The sequence below is a fragment of the Perca fluviatilis genome, chromosome 19 (assembly GCF_010015445.1).
Source record: "Perca fluviatilis chromosome 19, GENO_Pfluv_1.0, whole genome shotgun sequence".
Taxonomy (NCBI): Eukaryota; Metazoa; Chordata; class Actinopteri; order Perciformes; family Percidae; genus Perca; species Perca fluviatilis.
Genome location: NC_053130.1, coordinates 30,995,677 through 31,016,055, shown reverse-complemented (window position 1 = coordinate 31,016,055; position 20,379 = coordinate 30,995,677). Strand labels below are relative to the sequence as shown.

At 42.8% G+C, this 20,379-nt stretch overlaps 2 protein-coding genes across 4 annotated transcripts in view; one reads left to right on the top strand and one right to left on the bottom strand.

Annotated features, from left to right (window-relative positions):
* b3gat2 (beta-1,3-glucuronyltransferase 2 (glucuronosyltransferase S)) overlaps nt 1–4,661 on the top strand; it is a 116,388-nt gene extending 111,727 nt beyond the window's left edge. The window contains exons 4-5 of one of the 2 annotated variants that reach the window (XR_005637153.1): nt 149–249; nt 3,531–4,661. Coding sequence is in view for 1 of the 2 variants with exons in the window: in XM_039784296.1 (XP_039640230.1) it covers nt 3,531–3,617 (87 nt within the window). In the remaining variant the exon portion in view is untranslated. The remainder of the gene's footprint in view (nt 1–148; nt 250–3,530) is intronic. The other variant, XM_039784296.1, reaches the window with a different exon arrangement.
* Nucleotides 4,662–11,032: 6,371 nt separating this feature from the next.
* Nucleotides 11,033–20,379, bottom strand: part of LOC120548109 (stromal membrane-associated protein 1-like) — a 293,451-nt gene continuing 284,104 nt past the window's right edge. The window contains exons 10-11 of one of the 2 annotated variants that reach the window (XM_039784116.1): nt 18,224–18,441; nt 11,033–11,265 (exon numbers count right to left, since the gene is read on the bottom strand). In XM_039784116.1, the coding sequence (XP_039640050.1) occupies nt 11,119–11,265; nt 18,224–18,441 (365 nt within the window). In that variant the 3' untranslated portion in view covers nt 11,033–11,118. Of the gene's footprint in view, nt 11,266–18,223; nt 18,445–20,379 lie in introns of both variants that reach the window. The other variant, XM_039784117.1, reaches the window with a different exon arrangement.

Genomic DNA, 20,379 nt, shown 5'->3' with positions numbered 1-20,379 from the left:
TCTAGTTAATGTATACCGGCCTCCATTTTAAACAGACTGTACATTTACTTCATATCTTCACCGCTAAACGTTAACTGTCCTCTGCACCGCTCTCTCTCTCTCTCGTTTGCTCACACTGTATCTCCCGTCACTTTCTCTCTCTCTTCAGCAGCGTCCCCAGAAGGACCTCAAACTGTCCCACCGACATGGTAGATGACCTGGCATGGCACGAATATTAAAACCTTTTATTGCACAACTCAATCGCTGCCGGTAAGAATAGTTTTGATGCAAGATATTCGCAGCCAATTATTTCGCATTTTTGGGTTGTACATTCGCCACGCTCGGTGTGTAACGGCCTTAAGGTCCGTAAAAGTGGGTTTGAAAAAGCAACCGTTGACTTTTGGTTTCACATGGGACACAGACCCCAGTTTCCCCACACTCCTGAGCAGGGCATGAAGTTAACCTTTTTGACCACCAGCCACTTTGGCAGGTGGATTTTTAAATCCACCTGCCAAAGTGACTTTTTACAAGCCACTTTTTTTTTTGCCTCATAAAAGGTGAAAAACAGGACTTGCTGTGACACTATGATCCTGTCCTGTCCTATTCATGGTAGCCTACTCATGGACATTGCACACGTGCTGTAGTAGGGGGTCCAGCCTTGATAATACTGCATAGGGGTCCGGTGTTGGCTCGTTACACCTCTGCATATAAGAGATAAGAGGACTGACAAAATCAGGAGTAGCCTACGTGCACCACAACAAAAAAACACTGGTGAATGTGGACCATAACACATGAGTTGTTGCAAAGAAGTTGCAACTTTTTTTGTATAGTTCTTAAAAATAAAAAAAATAAATCAAAAGGAAACTTGTTTTGGGGAGAATAATAATTAGTACTATTAATTAATTACTCTGGGCTGAGATTTTCTAGGAACCTTACCAAAAAGGCTCAGGATGATGATGTTATATGATGGTATAATATGAAAATGGCTGGTGGATTTAGACACAAAATAATAATTTATTGAATGAATCAAATACGACCATATGTGTCAGTGGCTTGTTGATCTTTACATTGTTAGTTAATTTCCTATCCTGGGTTGGGACTCGCATTCATACGGTTTCATATTGGACTTTAACTTATCATTGCACTTACAATTAAGCAGCTGTCCACAATTTAGGTCATCCTGTAGGTCTCATCTGCGTTTTTTCCTGCATCCACCGTGTGTGATTGTGTGTGTGTGTGATTGTGTGTGAGTGTGTGTGCGCGTCAGTCGCGGGGGAAACGGAGCAACAGGCCCGCCCGCTGCAGACAATTGCACCTGACTGCAGTACGCAGATCGGGGTTGGGCCAAATGTGGGCGGAGCTAAACGTTTGACTCCGTGGGCGCGCCATCTGGTGGCGGACATCAGGCAGCACATTCTCAAACGTCAATGCAACACCTTTATAATATAATATAGATTATAATAAATAATGATATTTGAATTATAGATATATAGATTATAATAAACAATGATATTTGAATTGTAAAAAGGAAAAAAGAACGGGGTTGGGTTTAGGAAAAGAAGAACGGGGAAAGCAAACATGACTCCCGGGAAATGAGCCCTGATCTCTGGGGAACGCCAGACAACAACTGACGGTTGTTAAGGCAGAGGCGGAGTGGCAATCGGGAAAGTCTGGACGGACTAACCTGCCGGCTGCCTGCCCGCGAACGGACGGCTGCCCGCGAGACGGACGCTGGCTGCCTGCACGCGAACGGACGCTGGCTGCCCGCAAACGGACGCTGGCTGGCGAAACCGGACGCTGGCTGCCGCCTGCCGGACGGACGCTGGCTGCTTGCGAACGGACGCTGGCTGCCCGAGAATGGACGCTGGCTGCCCCGCGAACGGACGCTGGCTGCCCGCGCCGGACTAACCCCGCGCTGCCTGCCCAGCGAACGACGGCTGGCTGCCAGAACGACGGCTGGCTGCCGCGAACGTAGACGCTGGCCTGCCCGCGAAACGGACGCTGGCTGCCTGCCCGCGAACGGACGCTGGCTGCCTGCCCGCGGACTGACGCTGGCTGCCCGCGGGACCGACGCTGGCTGCCCGCGGATGGCTCTGCCCGCGCGGACGGACGCTGGCTGCCCGCGAACGGACGCTGGCTGCCCGCGAACGGACGCTGGCTGCCCGCGAATGGACGCTGGATGCCGGCTGGCTGCCCGCGAACGGACGCTGGCTGCCCGCGGACGGACGCTGGCTGCCCGCGGACGGACGCTGGCTGCCTGCCCGCGGACGGACACTGCCTGCCGGCCGGTGGTCTGCATGATTTCCCGGTAGATGTTTTGGTTCCACTCCGCCGCTGGGTTAAGGAAAGGATAACGGGGAAAGCAAAACGTAATTCGCGGGAAACGAGCCCATGTCTCTGGGGGCACCAACACAAACAAGGGAGGCCTTGGGTTAAGAAAAACAACAACGGGAAAAGATCTCCGGTCAGCTTGAAAGTCCTGTGTTTTCCCCTCACACCAATTGCCAGAGTGATAGAGAAATGGCTCTGCCAATTGCTATTTGGCAAGTGGGCGGAGTCAAACGTTTAGCTCCACCCACATTGAGCCACTCCTCGATCTGCGTACTGCAGTCAGGGCTTACTCGCTGCAGACAGCTGACAAGATGAAACAGCAGTAACGTTCAGAGACTTAAGAGTGAAAAATCGTTCCAGCGTACATTGATGTTACAATGTCTACATGTTGGCAGGACGGTCTGAAATGTGTTGCACGGTCAATTCGCTGTACGTTTTGTTGGTAATGTGAGATGTTCGAGTCACACACATCTCGTCTTCATAACATAAACAAGGAAATGAATTTGACCCGTTCTCCCTGCCGCTTGGTCATATGGAGCCCCGGCTCTCAATCAATGTCTTCCAGTGAAGCGGGCCCCTGATTGGACCAGGCCCGTAAGCAACCGTGTACCCTGCTTACCGATAGTTAGGCATCTGAATCACTCAATTGTCATTGGCTACCCGCCAAAGTGGCAGGTAGATTGACAGTGTTACCCGCCAATTGCAAAATTTACCCGCATTTGGCGGGTTGGCGGGTGTTAATTTCATGCCCTGCTCCTGAGTAAAAGTCCTGTGTTTAGACCCATCAGGAGTGTATACATCAGATTAGATACAAACAGGATGGGCACGCACACAACAACATTGCCTCACATGTTTAAATTCATTGAATATTTGAGTACAATCTCATTATTACTGGTAGGAGAGATGGCCAGTGCTCAAAAAAGTGACACCCAAATTGTAATTAACCAAAATGATCCTTTAACCTGCCATTTTCAGTGTCCAGTGATTTTATAAAAAGCATTTTCAGACATTTTTTTTACCCAAAATACCAGATATTAGCAGTTTTAATAAAACAAAATCATATTTCTTTGCTCTTACACCGTATCAGTAAAGCTCTGCCATCCAACTGTATCTGTGCTGTTTTATCCAAGCATAACAGCCTGTTCATTCTTTATTTAGTGTCCAGCCTTTCCACTGTCAGCACATTTCCTCACGCTTCTTTTTCTTCTCCTCTTTTTCAGGTGCTGGTTTGGCACACCCGCACAGAGAAACCACACCTCGCAAATGAGCCCAAACATCGGAAAGACACTGTGGTCATTGAGGTGTGAGAGGAAGAGCTGAGCAGCGGATCCAAAAGCAGAATCTGATTGTGTCTGCCCATCATCTCTTGGCTGGGACTAACAGCAGCACCCTGCTTTCTCTCCTTATGGCCTGGATAAAATCTGTTCATCATGGACACAGACTCTGAGGAACTGCATGATACAAGACTTCTGGCTGTCGGTCAAACATGCTTTGTGAGAAGTGGACAACACTGAATCTGTTCCTTTTACAAACTGGAATGACTTGGCCTGTTCATTTCCTCCATACATGATTTGTTGATATGAAAAACTTAAGTGTAAATGTAAAAAATATAATGTTGCTGAAGTGCCATGTGAATACTTGTCATTGTCAATGTCATTTTAACCATTAATACATCATTGTCAAATTAACTGTGGGTTTGAGATATAATTAGCATACAAACAAGTCTCTTGGTACAGATAATTGCTACACAGTATCTTTTGGCAGTGGTATTACTTACAATGCTGTTTTTTTTTAACAGCTGATAAAAAGATTGATACAAATTTCATGGCTGTGCATTAAGTACGAAGCTGGTATCAGGATGCTGTTAGCGTATAGCTTGTCTAGCAGAAAGACTGTAACTAGCTAGGCTATTAGAAAGCTAGCTTGGCTGAAGGACTGTATACAGCTAGCCTGGCCCTCTTCAAAGTTCAAGAATATGCCTACCAGAAAAATATAAACATATGTTTTCTCATTTATTTAACCTGGAAATAAGCAGAAATGCCAAACTGACAATTTTGTTGTTTTAGGGGAAGTTACGTGGTGTAACTATTTCTTTGGGAACAGCAGCTGTGAGATTGACATGCTACGCAGAGGTAGGCTACTGACGGATAAACTGGTGTTCACCAAGAACACACAACACCCCTGTAAAATCTATTGGCCAGGCTGTAGTCTCGCTTACTCTCGATTACAATTTTGCTACGTTTACACGTGGCCGGCTATTTTCATAAACAGACATTTCAACCTCTCGGTTTTCAGAAAAGTGTTCGTTTATATGTACCCGTGTATATATGCCGTCAATGCAGTCAAGAGCATGCCAGGCCTGTAGGTGGCAGTGTAACGAGAAGCTCAAGCCCACGTTAGCCAATCAGAATCCCGACAATAGCAACAACAGCAACCAATCATGTCCTCTTTCTCTCTCTCGGTTGCCTAAACCTCCGTTTGTCTCAGTTTACATGCAAACGTGCAAACAAAGTTTTCCAAAATCTCCACTTTGGCCAGAGTTTTTAGAAATAATTGTTTTCTGTGATAGAAACAGGGTTTTCGTGTAAATGAGGGGCCAAACCGCAGGAAAATATCTGCGTCTTCCCTTCGTATAAACGGGGCCTTTGTCCACTTTTTAAACAAACTAGATACAATGTGTTGATTAGCTTTAAATGTGTTGCAAGATGTATTATTTTTTGAACTACAGAGAACCAAGCTAGAAGCCGACAGAACCAGCTAGATGTTCCAGTTCTCGTCTTTGTCTAAATTAATCACATTCATGTCTCATAGTTAATGTGGTAATGATTTATTGATGCATAAATTATATGTAATTCTTCTTTACATCACCCTGAACTTGATCATATGTAATGAACTGGAACAACCTCTGCCATCCTCTTGTTTTGTATGTCAAGTAGCATATGTGATCAGGTTTGGAAGCGGCCTGGTGAAGTAACAAGTGATGTTTCTCCTGCCAAGCTGCCATCAATAATGTAGACTCTGTGGGCCGACAACAAAGAAAACAAAAGGAAATGCACTCGCCAGCGGAGGAATATAAAAGAATGAATTGAGTAGACAGGAAATGGCACATCAGGTAGGCCGCTTGGTTTCACAGCTCGAATGTGAAAGAACCGTTTTTCTTCAGTGTATTTTAACTGCAGTATTGTCCTGATCCCTAACATCCAGAGGGCACGGTGTACGATGTAAACACAGGAAATAAAAACAGGATTAAATCCAGGATATAACAGCCTTTATTTCAAATGACCTTCTTGTAAATCTTGGAACAGAAAAAAAGGAGCAATCAAATAAAATTCCAAACAGATAAAACAGTACTTTTACAGTTAAGAGTCATTGAACAAACATGAACACAGAAAAATTCCTGGATATTTGTTTTCAATGCACGGAAACCAATTTTCTCTGTACTAGGCACCAGAAAATGTAAACACGTTGGAAATAAACCTGGAGGACAATAGATTTAATGAATGTGTTTATATGTGTTGTTCACACTAATGTGTGTAAGAGTGCTACAGTTATTGCATGGCAGAGGGACCCTGTTTATACGGACATGAATCTCTGCACCGGCACTCGGCAGTGTGATGGTAACTGTGCATATGTGTGTGTGTGTGTGTGTGTGTGTGTGTTTGTACGTATTTGTTGTTTGTTCATTTTTACTCTTGCTCCTCTGTTCTTACTCCTAATAAACAAGGACTGGACAGCGGTGATGGGACCCATCCAGCGTTTTCATACAGGTCCCCTTTTTCATAGCCTACTGTCCAATCTTGTTCCTTCTCAGCCCCTCATCATCTAGGCCTCTGATTGGTCATCCAGGTTTATTTGCTTCAGACTAACTGTGCTTCTCTTGTACTGCACACAACAAAACACCACAATAAAGATGGTGGATGGCAGACATACGGTTATAGCGTCATACATGAAGGGAGCAACATTTTGGGTGTCACATCGGTCCGATTTTTAAAAAGAAAAAGATGGTAGAAATCTTACCCTGCAGTTGGAAGTGAACTGACAGTTCACTTATCTTTGCTGCAAGGGCGGAGCCAGATATAGTAAATTCGTATAGTAAGTTCAATGAACTTTAACTTTGAAGCATTATTTAGTTTCATATGATAGCTATATCTAGCTTTAAACAGAACCCACTACAGCCTCTGAAAGACCGTAAAATCTGACTAAAAGATTCTGGGCTCTTAGGGCATTTTCACACATGAAAGTCCGAACCAAGGTCCGTACCAAGGTTCATGTTTTTGTTACATTGTATACATTTGATCCGGTAAGTTTTGGTTTCACACTGCAGTTTTGCAAGCGCACTACAGATCTATACGTGACAAAACTACGTCCTGCCGTCATCACATACGTGAGCTACGTCTCCAGATACTTACAACTGATTGGTTTGTTGACGGGCTTCCCCGTCCTCTCGTATCCTCTCTCTGGGTCCGAGTTTAGGCTATTCAACTGACCGCTGCTCTCCCCTACTGCCGCGGCTCTTTTTGTTTTGTTGTGATGTAGAGAAGCAAGACATGGGAACTTTCTTTCTGGAGCATTTATTCAGAGACAAACTGAAACCTACACTGTACATTTACTACCACTTAACAAATAAACTGCTATTCTCTGCTCTGATAGCCGACAGCTGTCTGCTCTGAGCGCATTTACCGTCTCTCTCTCTCTCTCTCTCTCTCTCTCTCTCTCTCTCTCTCTCTCTCTCTTTCTCTCTCTCTCACTAAGCACCGAGCTATTCCTTAAAGGAGCTTCCCCGGTCTTGTAACACGAGAAGAGCCTGCCAGAGCTTCCTGTATTTGGTCCGAAAGTCCGAACCATCCAAAAAATGCTTTCACACTATCAACGAACCGGACCATGGTTCAGTTTGGTCCGGACCGAGACCACCTCTTTTTGTCGGACCAAAATTTGGTCTTTTGATCCGGACCGTGGTCCGGGGGAGGTTTCACACCTTTAATTTTGGTTCGGATCAAACTAAAAAGTCAGAAAGTCCGGACCAAACGAGGTATGTGTGAAAACGCCCTTAAAGTGATGGTTCGGAGTAATTCACCCTAGGGTCCTTTGCACCATGACCTCGAGCCAAACACCCCCCCAGAAGCTTTTTTCACCTGGGTCGAACATTGGGAGAGTTAGCGTAGAGTAGCGTTATCAGCTGAATAGCTTAGCGCAGGGGCTAACGGACCCACGTTTGTATCTCGTAAATGACCCCACTAATAATGCCCGAAATGATACCAAACGTCTACAAGTAGTACAAATAGGTTATGCTCTCATAAAACGATAGATTGGAAAGTTTGTAAGTACACCAGAAGTTTATGTAAATAACGATTGCCTGCTGGCTTCTGCTCTCTGCTGTTGTTGCTGCTGTAAGACGAGTGCTTAGGGCCGTCTACAAATTACAACACCAAAAAGAGATGCAACAAAAATATTTATTAATTTAATTTGTTTTTTTAAAGTAAGTGCTGTAGTATAACTAGCAGGAGACAAGTAATAATTGAGGTAAGTTTGGAGACATTACCTTATTTAATCATTGAATTAATAAATATTTTTGTTGTAACTCTTTTCGGTGTAGTAATTTGTAGACGGCCCTAAGCACTCGTCTAACTGCAGGCAGCACAGCAGCAGCAGCAACAGAGAGCTGAAGAGCGGCCGGCGAGTGGTTCATAAACTTCTGGTGTACTTACAAACTTTCCAATCCATCGTTTTATTGAGAGCATAACCTATTTGTACTACTTGTAGACGTTTGGTATCATTTCGGCATTATTAGTGGGGTAACTTACAAGATACAAACGTGGGTCCATTAGCCCATGCGCTAAGCTATTCAGCTGATAACACTACTCTAGCTAACTCTCCCAATGTTCGACCCAGGTGAAAAAAGCTTCTGGGGGGGTGTTTGGCTCGAGGTCATGGTGCAAAGGACCCTAGGGTGAATTACTCCGAACCATCACTTTAAGAAAACATTTTGAGCTGGAGCCCCTGCTCTGCTGTTCCCTGACAGCGATCTGAGTGACGAAACCACGACACAGCCGGAGATACCAGTACCTGCTCTGCTATTTAAACTGCAGTAAAGACTAACGGCTGTGATTCCAGTAGCGCATTCATTTGCCTCAGGGAGCGCAGGGGAAGAGGCTGTTCTCAACAACAAGGAGCCACTAAACCCAGCTCGCTAGGGGTTCAAAACACTTCAAAACACCACAGCATGGCTACTAAAGACACACAGGGGCGTCCAGCAATCACTCAGACTTAAAGGGAATCCTGCGGGTTGTATGCAGCAGTAGAGAAACAGACCGATATACTGTATTCATCTATATTCATCTCATCATCTCATACTCGATAACTGGCCAGACAGTGTCGTCACAGTACGTGTATATTCATCAGTGGTTGCAAACCTTTTGGCTTTTGACCAAGCTCGATACCTAGCAGACAGTGTGCGGTCTTGTAATCGACCGCATTTTTACTCGTTCTTGTCTTGGTCTCAGATAAAGAGGACTCAGGATTTGAACTGCCTTTTGATTATTTTTAACATTATACACTTATGGAAGAAGTAAATGTGGAAGAATCCTAATTTGTTTTCTGTGGGAGTTTTTTTATTGGAATGTGAGGAGTGCCTATGGTTAGCATTTCCCACATGTTATCCTGTCCTGCAGTGTTGGACTCGCACTGGTCTGGTCTGGGTCTTGACTCGGTCTCAACACCTCAAAATCTCAGTCTTGTCTCGGTCTCGATACACTCTGGTCTTGGTGATGACTTGGTCTCGATTTAGGCGGTCTTGACTACAACACTACTAGCATACACACATAACGTTGGTATCAATATTCTAATCTAACTCTCAGCAAGAAAGCAAATAAGTGTATTCCCCAAAATGTGGAACTATTTCTTTTAATTGGAGAATCTGGTGCGGACAGTCCTTAGTTGTTTGGGCTAACCTTTATTGTTTAGAACATAGTTTGCCCTGTGGTTGGTGCAGTTATTTTAATATATAAATGGGTTGAGGTTTAAAGGGATACAGCTACGACAATGGCAGTTAAGTTTAGGCACGAAAAAGACTAATTAAGCTTAGGGAAAAGATCATGGTTTGGATTTTAAACACTCCCAAGAACGAACATGCGTTTCCTGGGTGAAAGTATTACAATTATATTATTATATTAGATTCGATTTCGTGTAATTTTGCAAAATGTCCGGCTGTAGCTGTATCCCTTCTAGCCACAACCATATAAATGGTTCCGTCATGTTCAAGTCTTTTTGCATTTGTGAGGGAAAAAAATTATAAAAGAAAGATTCTATTTTTTGGCTGGATCACCCTGCCCTACTTGTGACCCCTTGTCACAGTTGGAGTGTGTCTATAAGTTGGGAGAAGTTCAATGAGTGGTCTTCCCTTCTCTAACGATTGAATATAGCCGCAGGAGGCGAGACTCTCTCAACAAGAAATGGAATTATCTTTCTTGTTTCCTATTTCAATGATGTTGTAACCCCTCATGTGTATCTTCTGACCCAACCTGAAGGATAGGAACCACTGCTGTATATAGTCTTTACTGTAGAACTGATCAGTGGTACACTGGCTGCTGTTGAATGTTTTTAGAAAAGTTGTCAAATTACATGACAATAACTCAGTGAATCAGTGCAATATAACTATCTACCATATAAGCAGCTTTAAACCCATGTCAGTCAAACCCTATTTAGCTCCACATGATGCTCAAAGTCAACTGGAGAACCTTGTCTCCAGATCATTTCCCCCATGGGGATGAAGAGAACTCAAACCAAAATCAGCATCAACCTGTCTCTTATGGCTCTGAAAAAGTGGGAGGTTCACATCATAATCACATAAATACAGTACTGTTCAGACGACTATCTGCTACAAGACTCAGCTCGCCCTACAGAGAGGGGGAGGAAGGGAGAGGAAGAGGGGAGGGTTACATTATACACAGCAGAGAGGGGGGTGAGGACATATAGTGCCTTCCATTTACCTCGGAACTCGGGGCTGGGAATGACGTCACACCCAAGATGAATGGGTTCCATTTACAAGTTGGATTTTTACTCTAGCCAGGTTAGCCATTGTTAGCAATACCAGTTGATAACAACGCATTACGCTGTTTTTGTGCATACAAACAGCGTAGCAACATAGATACCACAGATAGAAGATGGACAGGACTGTGTGTACGACTGGTTTAGAGAGACACAAATAAGACACAAGGGCTAATTACTGTATGTTACTACAGCTTTCCCAACTGTTGATGCACAGGAAAGCCATGTTGGATTTTGAACATGGGGTACGGTGGGGTTTTCCGAGGTCCGAGCTCAGAAATCTGATGTCAGGGGGCGTGCTTCCAACTTTGACCTCGGAAAATCCGACTTCAGAGTACAAATGGAACGCACTAATAGTAGCATAAGCCAACCATGAGATAGCCATATCTACTGTAGGTATTGAAAGACTATTCACTAACTATCCATTTTGGTAATGATATAATATTACTATAATACACACTTGAAGTTATTGGTCCAGCAGCTTTCTTTTACTGTCGATTCTGCTGTTTTTGTCTCTTTCTTCAGACAACAACAACAAAAAGAAATCAAAAAGGAAGAGGAAAGCTGAATAAAGATGGGAAACAACAGCTGCCAGTCTTTTTTTCTCTCTCTCTCTCAATCCAGTGTGATGTCATCTTGGCTTTCTAAAGGAATCATGGTGAAGGTGTGTAGGTTTTTTGTTGGGGGGGGTTGGGGGGGGCACTATTTTATTGCCATATGACTGCCCTCCGTTTTCCCCCACTCCTCCTCCGGACCCCCTTTTCCTCACTTCCACAGCTGAGTGCTGAGGGTCTGGCCAGTAGCTGCAGGTGGAGCCGCGGGCCAGCCAGCCGCAGGGGCCCCTGCCTGGCTGAAAGTGGCTGGTGCCGGCACTCCACCACTCACATCCATGCCTGACATCTGCTGGGTTATCTGAGTGAGAGAGGGAGGCAGAAGATGGAGGTCAGTGTTAGAATTCTTCAGAGCTAAAATAGACAGCTATTCCCTAATCCCAGAGGCGGGGAGAGGGGGGACGGCTGGTACTCTCCATCCTTTGGCCTCACTCCCTTACCTCCATCCCTTGCTTTTTACCGTCATATCTGCTCTTAAAGGCCTCTGGCTTCCCCTGCTTCCTGCCCTCCCACCTTTCCCCACTTCTCTGTCCACCTCACCACTCTTCACCCTCATCCCCCTCTTCTGCTCCCCTGCTCGCGATCCTCCTTCCATTCTGCCTTATCTATTATGAATGTGCTTTGGTGCAGCGCCACTTGCTTATCTGGTCATCTGAGAGCTGTGGTGTGTGTGTGTGTGTGTGTGTGTTGTGTTTCTGGGTGGTGCATGTGTGCCAGCCAAGCCCGGACATTAGGTGCAACCAAATTAGTTCATCAACTCACCATTTCAATCCTCTTCCTGCAAGATATGCACACACACACCTCGTCATCCACCTCCCAATTTAACTGTGTGTGTGTGTGTGTGTGTGTTGATTTATGATCTCTCATTTACCTCCCTAAATGTCAACATGCTGATAACAGTTTTGAGTACCATGTGCGAACACACACCCTGGGTACAAGCAGTGTGTGTGTTTGAGCAGCAGCTAACAGACTTATAAAGAGGGAAGTCTTGGACAGATGTGTAGACAGGCCTCACAGTATTGACCCAGTATAGATGGAGCTGGAAGTCCTCATATCAACAAGTTTGGGCTTATTCAATTATTATTATTTTTTTTTTGTATTCTTTAGGCCTTTATATGTGACAGGACAGCTTAGACATAAAAGGGGAGAAAGAGGGGGAATGAAAGGCAGCAAAGGGCCGCAGGTCTGTGTCGAGGACTGAGTCTGTGTATATGGGTGTGTGCTCTACCAGGTGGCTACCCAGGCACCCTTAATCAATTATTTTAACATGGAGAAATCATATTGGTTATTCAAACAGGGGAGTCTTTTTAACCTCAAAATCTGTGTGGTCATTTTGATGATGTACACTACTGGTCAAAGGTTTTAGAACACCCCAATTTTTCAAGTTTTTTATTGAAATTTTAGCAGTTGAACTCCAATGAATAGCTTGAAATGGTACAAAGGTAAGTGGTGAACTGCCTGAGGTTAAAAAAAAAAGTAAGGTTATCCAAAACTGAAAAATAATGTACATTTCAGAATTTTACAAAAAGGCCTTTTTCAGGGAACAAGAAATGGGTTAACAATGTAAAGCTGTTCTGCAGCAATGGAGGTTGATCAAGCTTTGAAAGTTGGTGCTACCAATTCCCACAGGTGTTCCAACTTGTCTGGATTACTTACAACCTCCTCTGTTTGTATAAAAGTATTGTTGGAACTAGAGTTGTTCCGATTCCGATACCAGTATCGGAAATGCCTCCGATACTGCCAAAAATGCTGGCATCGGTATCTGCGAGTACTGGAGTCCAGGCACCGATCCGATACCACGTAATTTAATAGAAATAGGAATCTATTTACTGGTTAGCTCAGTTAGCTCTGACACAGTTCTTCTTCGCCACTCTTAAAACAGTTGTGCTGTGCTGCCATCGGCAGCTGCTGTTTTAGAGGGGCGAAGAGGAATTGATCACCTGGCTCCTCCTTAAAAAGGAGCTAACGTTAGCACATCATGTCGGCGGTTTGACAGTACTTTACAGTGGATGTTCCCACCAGTAAGACGGCGACATGCCACATATTCAAAGAAGCAATTTCGAGGGGTGGCATGAGTGTTGCAAATTTCAACAGCAGCAACTTAATCAAACATTTGAAGACGCATCACGCTAAAGAGCACGACGATTTTACCAAAGCTAAGGGGAAAAAGAAGGACGAACTGCAGCAGCAAACTCTAGAAACTGCCTTCCAGTGACGAGATAAATTCCGCAAAGACAGCCAAAAAGCAACAAAGATAGCCGATACTAATTTTGGAGTTTATTGTCCTGGATGACCAACCCGTCTGTCGTCGAAAATGTGGGATTTCAACGCTTAATGGAGCATTTGGAACCAAGGTACTGTTTGCCAGGTCGTAAATATATCTCCGAAACTGCGCTACCCAAATTATACGAGACAGTTAGGGAACACATTTCGTATATGCTGAAAGACATGTATGCAGTCAGCTTTACCACGGACATTTGGAGCTCCGACATGTGCCCAATGTCTTTGCTAAGTTCAACGTCACACTGGGTGGACAGAGAGTCAACATTTAGCCCCTGAAGTGCGGTGCTGCACGCCAACGAGTTCCGAGGGTCACATACTGGCACATTAATTGCCAAAGCAATTGAGGGAATGCTAGTAAAGTGGAAAATCCCCAAGTCCAACGTTCATGTTGTTTTGCGCGACAACGCTAGCAACATGAAGAAAGCCATGGACGAGATGGATGTATCACGTTTGGGATGCTTCGCCCACACTCTCCAGCTGGTGGTGCATGAAGGGCTACTGTCACAGAGAAGTGTGAGTGATGCACTGGCGAATGGTAGGAAGATAGTCGCGCATTTCAAACACTCGCCACTGGCTACTACACGCCTGGAGGATATTCAAAAAGATCTCCAATCGCCCAACAAACGTCTGCACCAAGATGTAGCAATGAGGTGGAACAGTACTGTAAAAAAGTTAGCAAAAAAGAACAAGATGGTAAGCTTAAAAACATGGAGTGGCCAGCACAGTCACCAGACTTAAACCCCATTGAGCTGGTTTGGGATGAACTGGACAGAAAAGTGAAAGCAAAGCAACCTACAAGTGCCACACATTAATGGGAACTTCTGTAACAGAGTTGGGAAGAACTTTCTGAAGAATATTTGATTTCCATTGTAGAAAGAATGCCACGAGTGTGTTCAGCTGTTATATCTGCCAAAGGGGGCTACTTTAATGAGTCAAAAAAGTAGAATACATTTTGGTTTATAAATTGATTCCATGATTTCTTTTTTAACTTTTATTTATTTGTTCAATTCTTTCATTTCAGAGTACAATAAGACATTTAACTGCATGAATTTCAATAAAAACCTGGAAAAATTGGGGTGTTCTAAAACTTTTGCCCAGTAGTGTAAATAAAACACAAAGCAAGCTGCTTTCAGTCAAACGCTAAATAGGAAGTTATAGATTAAGGCTGGCCTACCAGTTTTTTATCTAATACAAATTATATAGTAATAGTTTAGTAATACTAGTAGGGCTGGACTGGCCATCTGGCTTACCGGACATTTTCCCGGTGGGCCAACGCACTTTTGGGCCGAATCGCTGATATGAGTAGGCCTTTTTTTTTTTTCCATAAAGAACTCACAGTGGCCCATTGGTTAATTTTCGAAATCCCACTATGGCCACGCCTCCCGGCCCTGAGACACGAGCTGTAATAGTTATGCTGGAAGTTTAGCATCCACGTTAAAATGGACAAACAACCACCAAAGCGCAAGGGAGGTGCAGAGAAATTACGGGAGAAAAAAAATTAAGAATCTACATGCAGATTCCTCAAAATGTGCCGAAATTTCTGACATGTTTGGGGCTGTAGTAGCTGCTTCAACATCAGCATTACCTGAAGCCGAGGAGGAGAGGTGGCTGGCTATACAGAGAAGCAGAAACAGCATCATGACAGGGAAGAAGCCGAGGAGGAGGAGAGTGACCATGACAGGGCCATGGGAGCGAGTGAGGAAAAGTCTGTTTCAGAGCATCAGAGAGCAGCGCAGGCATATCAGTGGCACCGGAATGAGGCACCGAAATCCGCACTGCTATTTGGTCTGGTAGATACCGGTTGTTAAGGCACCGGTGCCGTATAAGCACCAGATTTCAGTACCCAACCCTGTCGATCCGTCCGGGAGTTTTGGAAAATAAAAAGCGCCATTCAGAATTGTGTTGCTGCTGTCTTTTTCCATCATGCCTACAGCAGCAGGATGTGTTACTAGGAAGTATGGCAAAGTGCGGCAAAGGGTCAAAATAGTAGCCTGTTAGGCACGATGCGAAGCTGAGTAAAGTGAAAATAAATTAATAAATGGCGGCATGCGATTAAAAAAAATGTACGCGTTATGCTCGGCCCTTAATCGCATCGTGATTAATGGGTTAATGCTGACAGCCCTAAGTAATACAAATTGTTCATATGTTTCCATTTTAAATGATTCAATGAATTAATTTTCTCTTCTGTTTGAAAGTTTGAATTTAGAATAAAGTGCTGTTACCGTAGCAACAAGATGAAAAATATGCCACATATAGGCTTAAGAAGACTTACTCAAACAATGTCCATCCGCCTCTTTTTAGTCATGTAGCCATTTAGTTATTTCACATTTGCCACCTCATTAGGCAGTTTACGTAAAGCTAATGGATCAAAAATAATTTTCATAAAAGGTACAGTGAACACAATCTGTTGTCATTCCTCCCTTGATGTTGACCGACAAACTATTTAAATCTCCAGTTAGCTTTAACTTAACTTAGCTGTTGTTTTTTATTAACAGTGTCGTGGTTGCACTGGGGCTGGATAATTAACGTCTTGTTTAATTAAATTCCTAATTGGCAGTACAGCTTCACTTCAAACCCTCTGGGACAAATTTGTGATTTGGGGTTATATAAATAAAATTGACTCGACTTTGTAAGCTTACTCTGTAAATTTTAATTGAGTGTGGCTCATTAACTGCGATGCATTTCAAGTAGTAACATGTAAGACCCATTTTCCACCTGGTGTGATCTGTCTGAATAAGGAAAAGTGCATCAAATCCAGCCAAATAAAGCTCATAGAGCAGCTTTGCTTCCATTTAAACCAGGTGTGGGCCTAATAGACAGTTCATGAAGGTAAAATAAGGACAGAACAGATTGACGGCTGTAACTAGAACACAGCTCTTTTACTCTGTAAACAAGTTGATTTTATATAATATATGTAGTAGGGCGTCCCTGATCCGTCTCTCTCCGTTAAGGGGTCTTTGGCTTAGAAAAACATTGAAGACCCCTGAATTAAAGGCATCATGTGTCATATCTGAGTGGGGCAACACTACCTGGAGAAGATTTGATTTTACCTAGAGGAGCTAATTAGGCTACATAGTAGTTATTTATGTTGTTGTCAAAAATATAGGTTTTCCGATAAATTATCCTAACTTATTTATCAAATCATTTTTCCACTCCAGAAAGTTTTATTGTTTTTCAAATTTTCTCTGATGGTGTGTTTTCTGTGTTGTTCTGTTTTTGTCTTTGTAATTTGACTTGATATCGTTGTAAATGAGGGTCGTCCCTCTTGAGTACAGTGGCGGTGCTCTGAAATGTATAGTTTCCATTGACACACAGCCTACACACACGCGCGCAGATATGCACCCACCTCCGCTTTTTTTACTAAACCACAGCAATTTCTTGGGGGAGCTAAGGGGGTGCTATGGGAATGCTAGGGGTAGCTACAGCACCACCAAGCTACAGCACCACCAAGCCTCTCCCTGGCGTTGCCTATGCTCGAGTATATATAAAGGTTGAATGAATGAATAAATAAATATTGATTTGCAGGTATAATGGTTTATGCTCATTAATGATGGTAAGTGTCGAGTGTACAGAGCTTATGCGACTGGGTTTGGTTGACAAAGAAAACAGCAGGAGTGCTGTTTGGAAATATTTTGAATCGGATATAAGCAAGCCCATATATCATCCCCGTGGTATCAGATATCGATATTTTTCAAGGTATTATCAAGGTGGAAATTCCAGTATCGTGACACTACCATAGTGTATATTGGTCCAATCTCGCTGGTTATAGTATATTTTTTAATAACTGAAATAATACTGGACTGAATCACATGTTTAATGAAAAAAACAAAAAGAAAATGACATTTAACCATGTATCCAGCTAATTTAAATAGCTCCCGTTACTGTATTGTGTGAACACTGAACTTCATTTAATATTGTATGTGGTGTTTTCTTTTGCGGGGTGCAAATGTTCCACCAAAACAAGTTCCTTCCCGAGACTATTTGCAGAGCCACCGTATCTGCGTCCTGAACCTAGCGCACAAGACGATTGTGACTGGTTTAAAGAAATGCAAACAACGCAGACAAACCTTACTCCCCAGTCTACGATATACAATAACCTTGGTTATAAAATGATTTAATAGTTAATTAAAGCTGTTCTTCTTCTCTTGTGATTTTAGAGAGGCTGAAGGGTTGAGGTCACACTGCACTGGGCTTTGCATGGAGAGCAGACAACTGTGTAAGACCATATATAAACCTTTAGGACCAGGATAATGGAACTCATTGACAGCTGGTGTGGAGGAAAAATACGCTATATTTATGACATTTTTATTTAGGCAGCTAGAAATCCAGTAAACATGTAAGCGTGCTTCATAAAATATGAATGTGCAGAGTGGAGTGGAATTACAATCAGCTAAATGTAAAAATGACTTCATCATCACTATAAAATTAATTAAGTACCACCATTCTATGTGTTTTTATGGATAACGTAGGCTGTGATTTTTGAAAAAAGCAGAGGGGGATGTTTTCTAATCATGCACAACAAAACAAAACATGCAAGAATGAAATCGCCCTTTTAATACAACAGATAAAGCCACTTGACCAGCCATGCCAAAACAATTATTTATGAACTTAAATATCCAATGGAAAATAACATCAAAATGAAATAGCAAAATGTGAAACATAAAATAAAATAAAACGTAAAATACAGTGCTTTCAAGCTGGGAAGTGGAGTTCACTTCCTGGCGAAATCACAATTTTACCCAGGAAAACCCGTTCCTGTTACAGCACTTAACTTAGTTTAAAATACTTCTATTTTCGGTATATATGTTCTATTGGTGAAGTAGCATTGATCACTTTGAGCATAATTGAGCAGAGGCAGGGATATGTAGACCAGAAAGGGGGAAATTCTACGCATCCCCCCCGGTAAATATATATATATATATATATGTAAATATATATATATATATATATATATATATATCTGTCCTGAGTGTTACCTGGCTCATGTTCCACTGTCCTTGCTGCTGTCCTGGCTGCATGCTGTAAATGTTCTGGTTGGCTGGCAACCCGCCCTGCTGCTGTATGCCCATGTAGCTGCCGTTGGGCATCGCCATGCCGGGCATTATGGCCCCTCCTCCGCCCATGGCGGCTCCGCCCATCCCTGGAGTGAAACCCTGCGGAGTGAACGGCATCTGAGGCTGGCCCGCATACATTCCTGTTGGAGCAAAAAAAAAAAAAATGGTTCTTCATGTTAACTTTCCTACTACTAAGAACATTTTCTATTCAACATGAGAGAGAACAGAGTCATGTTGAAGTAAATAAACTGTTTTCAAGAATCCAGTTTTGCTTTAATAATTAATAAATAACTTAAAGAGCAAATAGTTACTCTTTCAAAATCCAAATATAAGAAACCTTAAGAATGTCAAACTTCCACATCAGAGCTAAAATATTCCTAACACTTTAAAACACTAAGTATGGCCATTACAGCCACTGACTTGTCTTGTTATTGTACTTAATTTCTCTTCCTCTGGAAAGCACTTTGTGATTCTCACTTGAAGAGGGGTTTATAAATAGAATAATGAAAAGGCATTCTCAGAAACACCCACTTTGCAAATAGTAAAACTCACAGCAATTCTGTGATATGTTTGAATGTGTTATAAAGTTAGTTGTTAGTGGCAGAGTCCACCATTCCTGAGGGATTCAACATTAGGGATTCACAGGAAACTATGCAACATATAGTTCAACATTAACATTCACAGTTCTTATCATATTAATAACAGTCTCACTGTTTACTTTCCAAACCAAACAGAACATTTCATATGACTACCTTACATTAAAAGCATTCAACTTTCAAAATTCGGCGTGGCTTTTATTGTGAAGCATAAAAGAAGAAATAGATCTGCATATCAACATCCTTCTATTTGTCCTTCTATGCTATTGATTTGATCCAGCACCCGTCCCATTGGTCACTAGGGATGTGTATGTATTTTTATTATTGTGAAGCAGCCACAGAAACGCAATGCATTTAGCACCAAGGTTAGCCCTTGATTACCTTGGCCAGCAGATTCTTACGAGATCAAGAGACAATCTTGGGATCACATATCACATAAAAATCCAACTTGTCAAGCTTCAAGGATGCGTTTATGTCCAAACAGCAGCGAACCGAACCAATCAGCCTCCGGTGAGGAGCTGCTTTCAGCTACTGCTGTGAATTAGGTGTGTGTGAAGGCCGTGCCCACAAAACAACAATGGCAGACATGATAGACAGATGGTTCATCCAATCACCTGCCAGGTAATTTTTGAAAGTGCCTGCCTGTTTTCCAAACGCTTTCCACTGACGGCTTCTCACATGGTTTTGTGTTGACAAACCATCTGGCGCGTCAAGTTTGGCCCTTAATGGGTCAGATCGAGAATCTGTGTTGTTAAAACGCACTTCAAAATCAACCGGGACTAAAATCTTAATGATTGTAACTTTAAAGTCACAACGAACATAAATGTGAAAATGAAAACATTAGACCAAACAAATTAGAAGTTTGCTTGACAGGGCCATATTCAATACACTAAAAAGCAGAAAATCAGCCATGGGTTCATGATTCTGAACCCATGGCTGATTCTGGAACGGGGATTATGACCTATACTGCAGCCAGCCCCCAGGAAGCGATCCAGATGTTTTGGCTTCACTTATACAGTCTATGCATCAACCCCTGGTTACAATATGGAGAGGGACCAATGTGCCACACACACACACACACACACACACACACACACACACACACACACACAGGATGGTAGTCGGTGATTTGAGGCATTATAGTACAAGCATTTTGTAAGAAAAAAAGAATATCCTACAAATTGCAACAGAAAATCTGACAAATGTTTATTACTCATAAAAGTCTCCTCTATCACATATACAAAGTCCTAAGAAATCCAAGTGGTTTCCCAATGCAGGGAGACACTACAGGTGAATAGGGAAAATATTTTAACTAACAGATATCATCATGAAACTTCCCCAGTTGATTATTTACATTAAGACAATACTTTTTTGTATTACAAGTTTTCTGGACTTTTTTACGTTTAATTATGCAAATGAGGCATTATCTAATAAAATATGTCTTAATTTACATAAGGTGTTTTGGTATCTTTCAACTTGTTC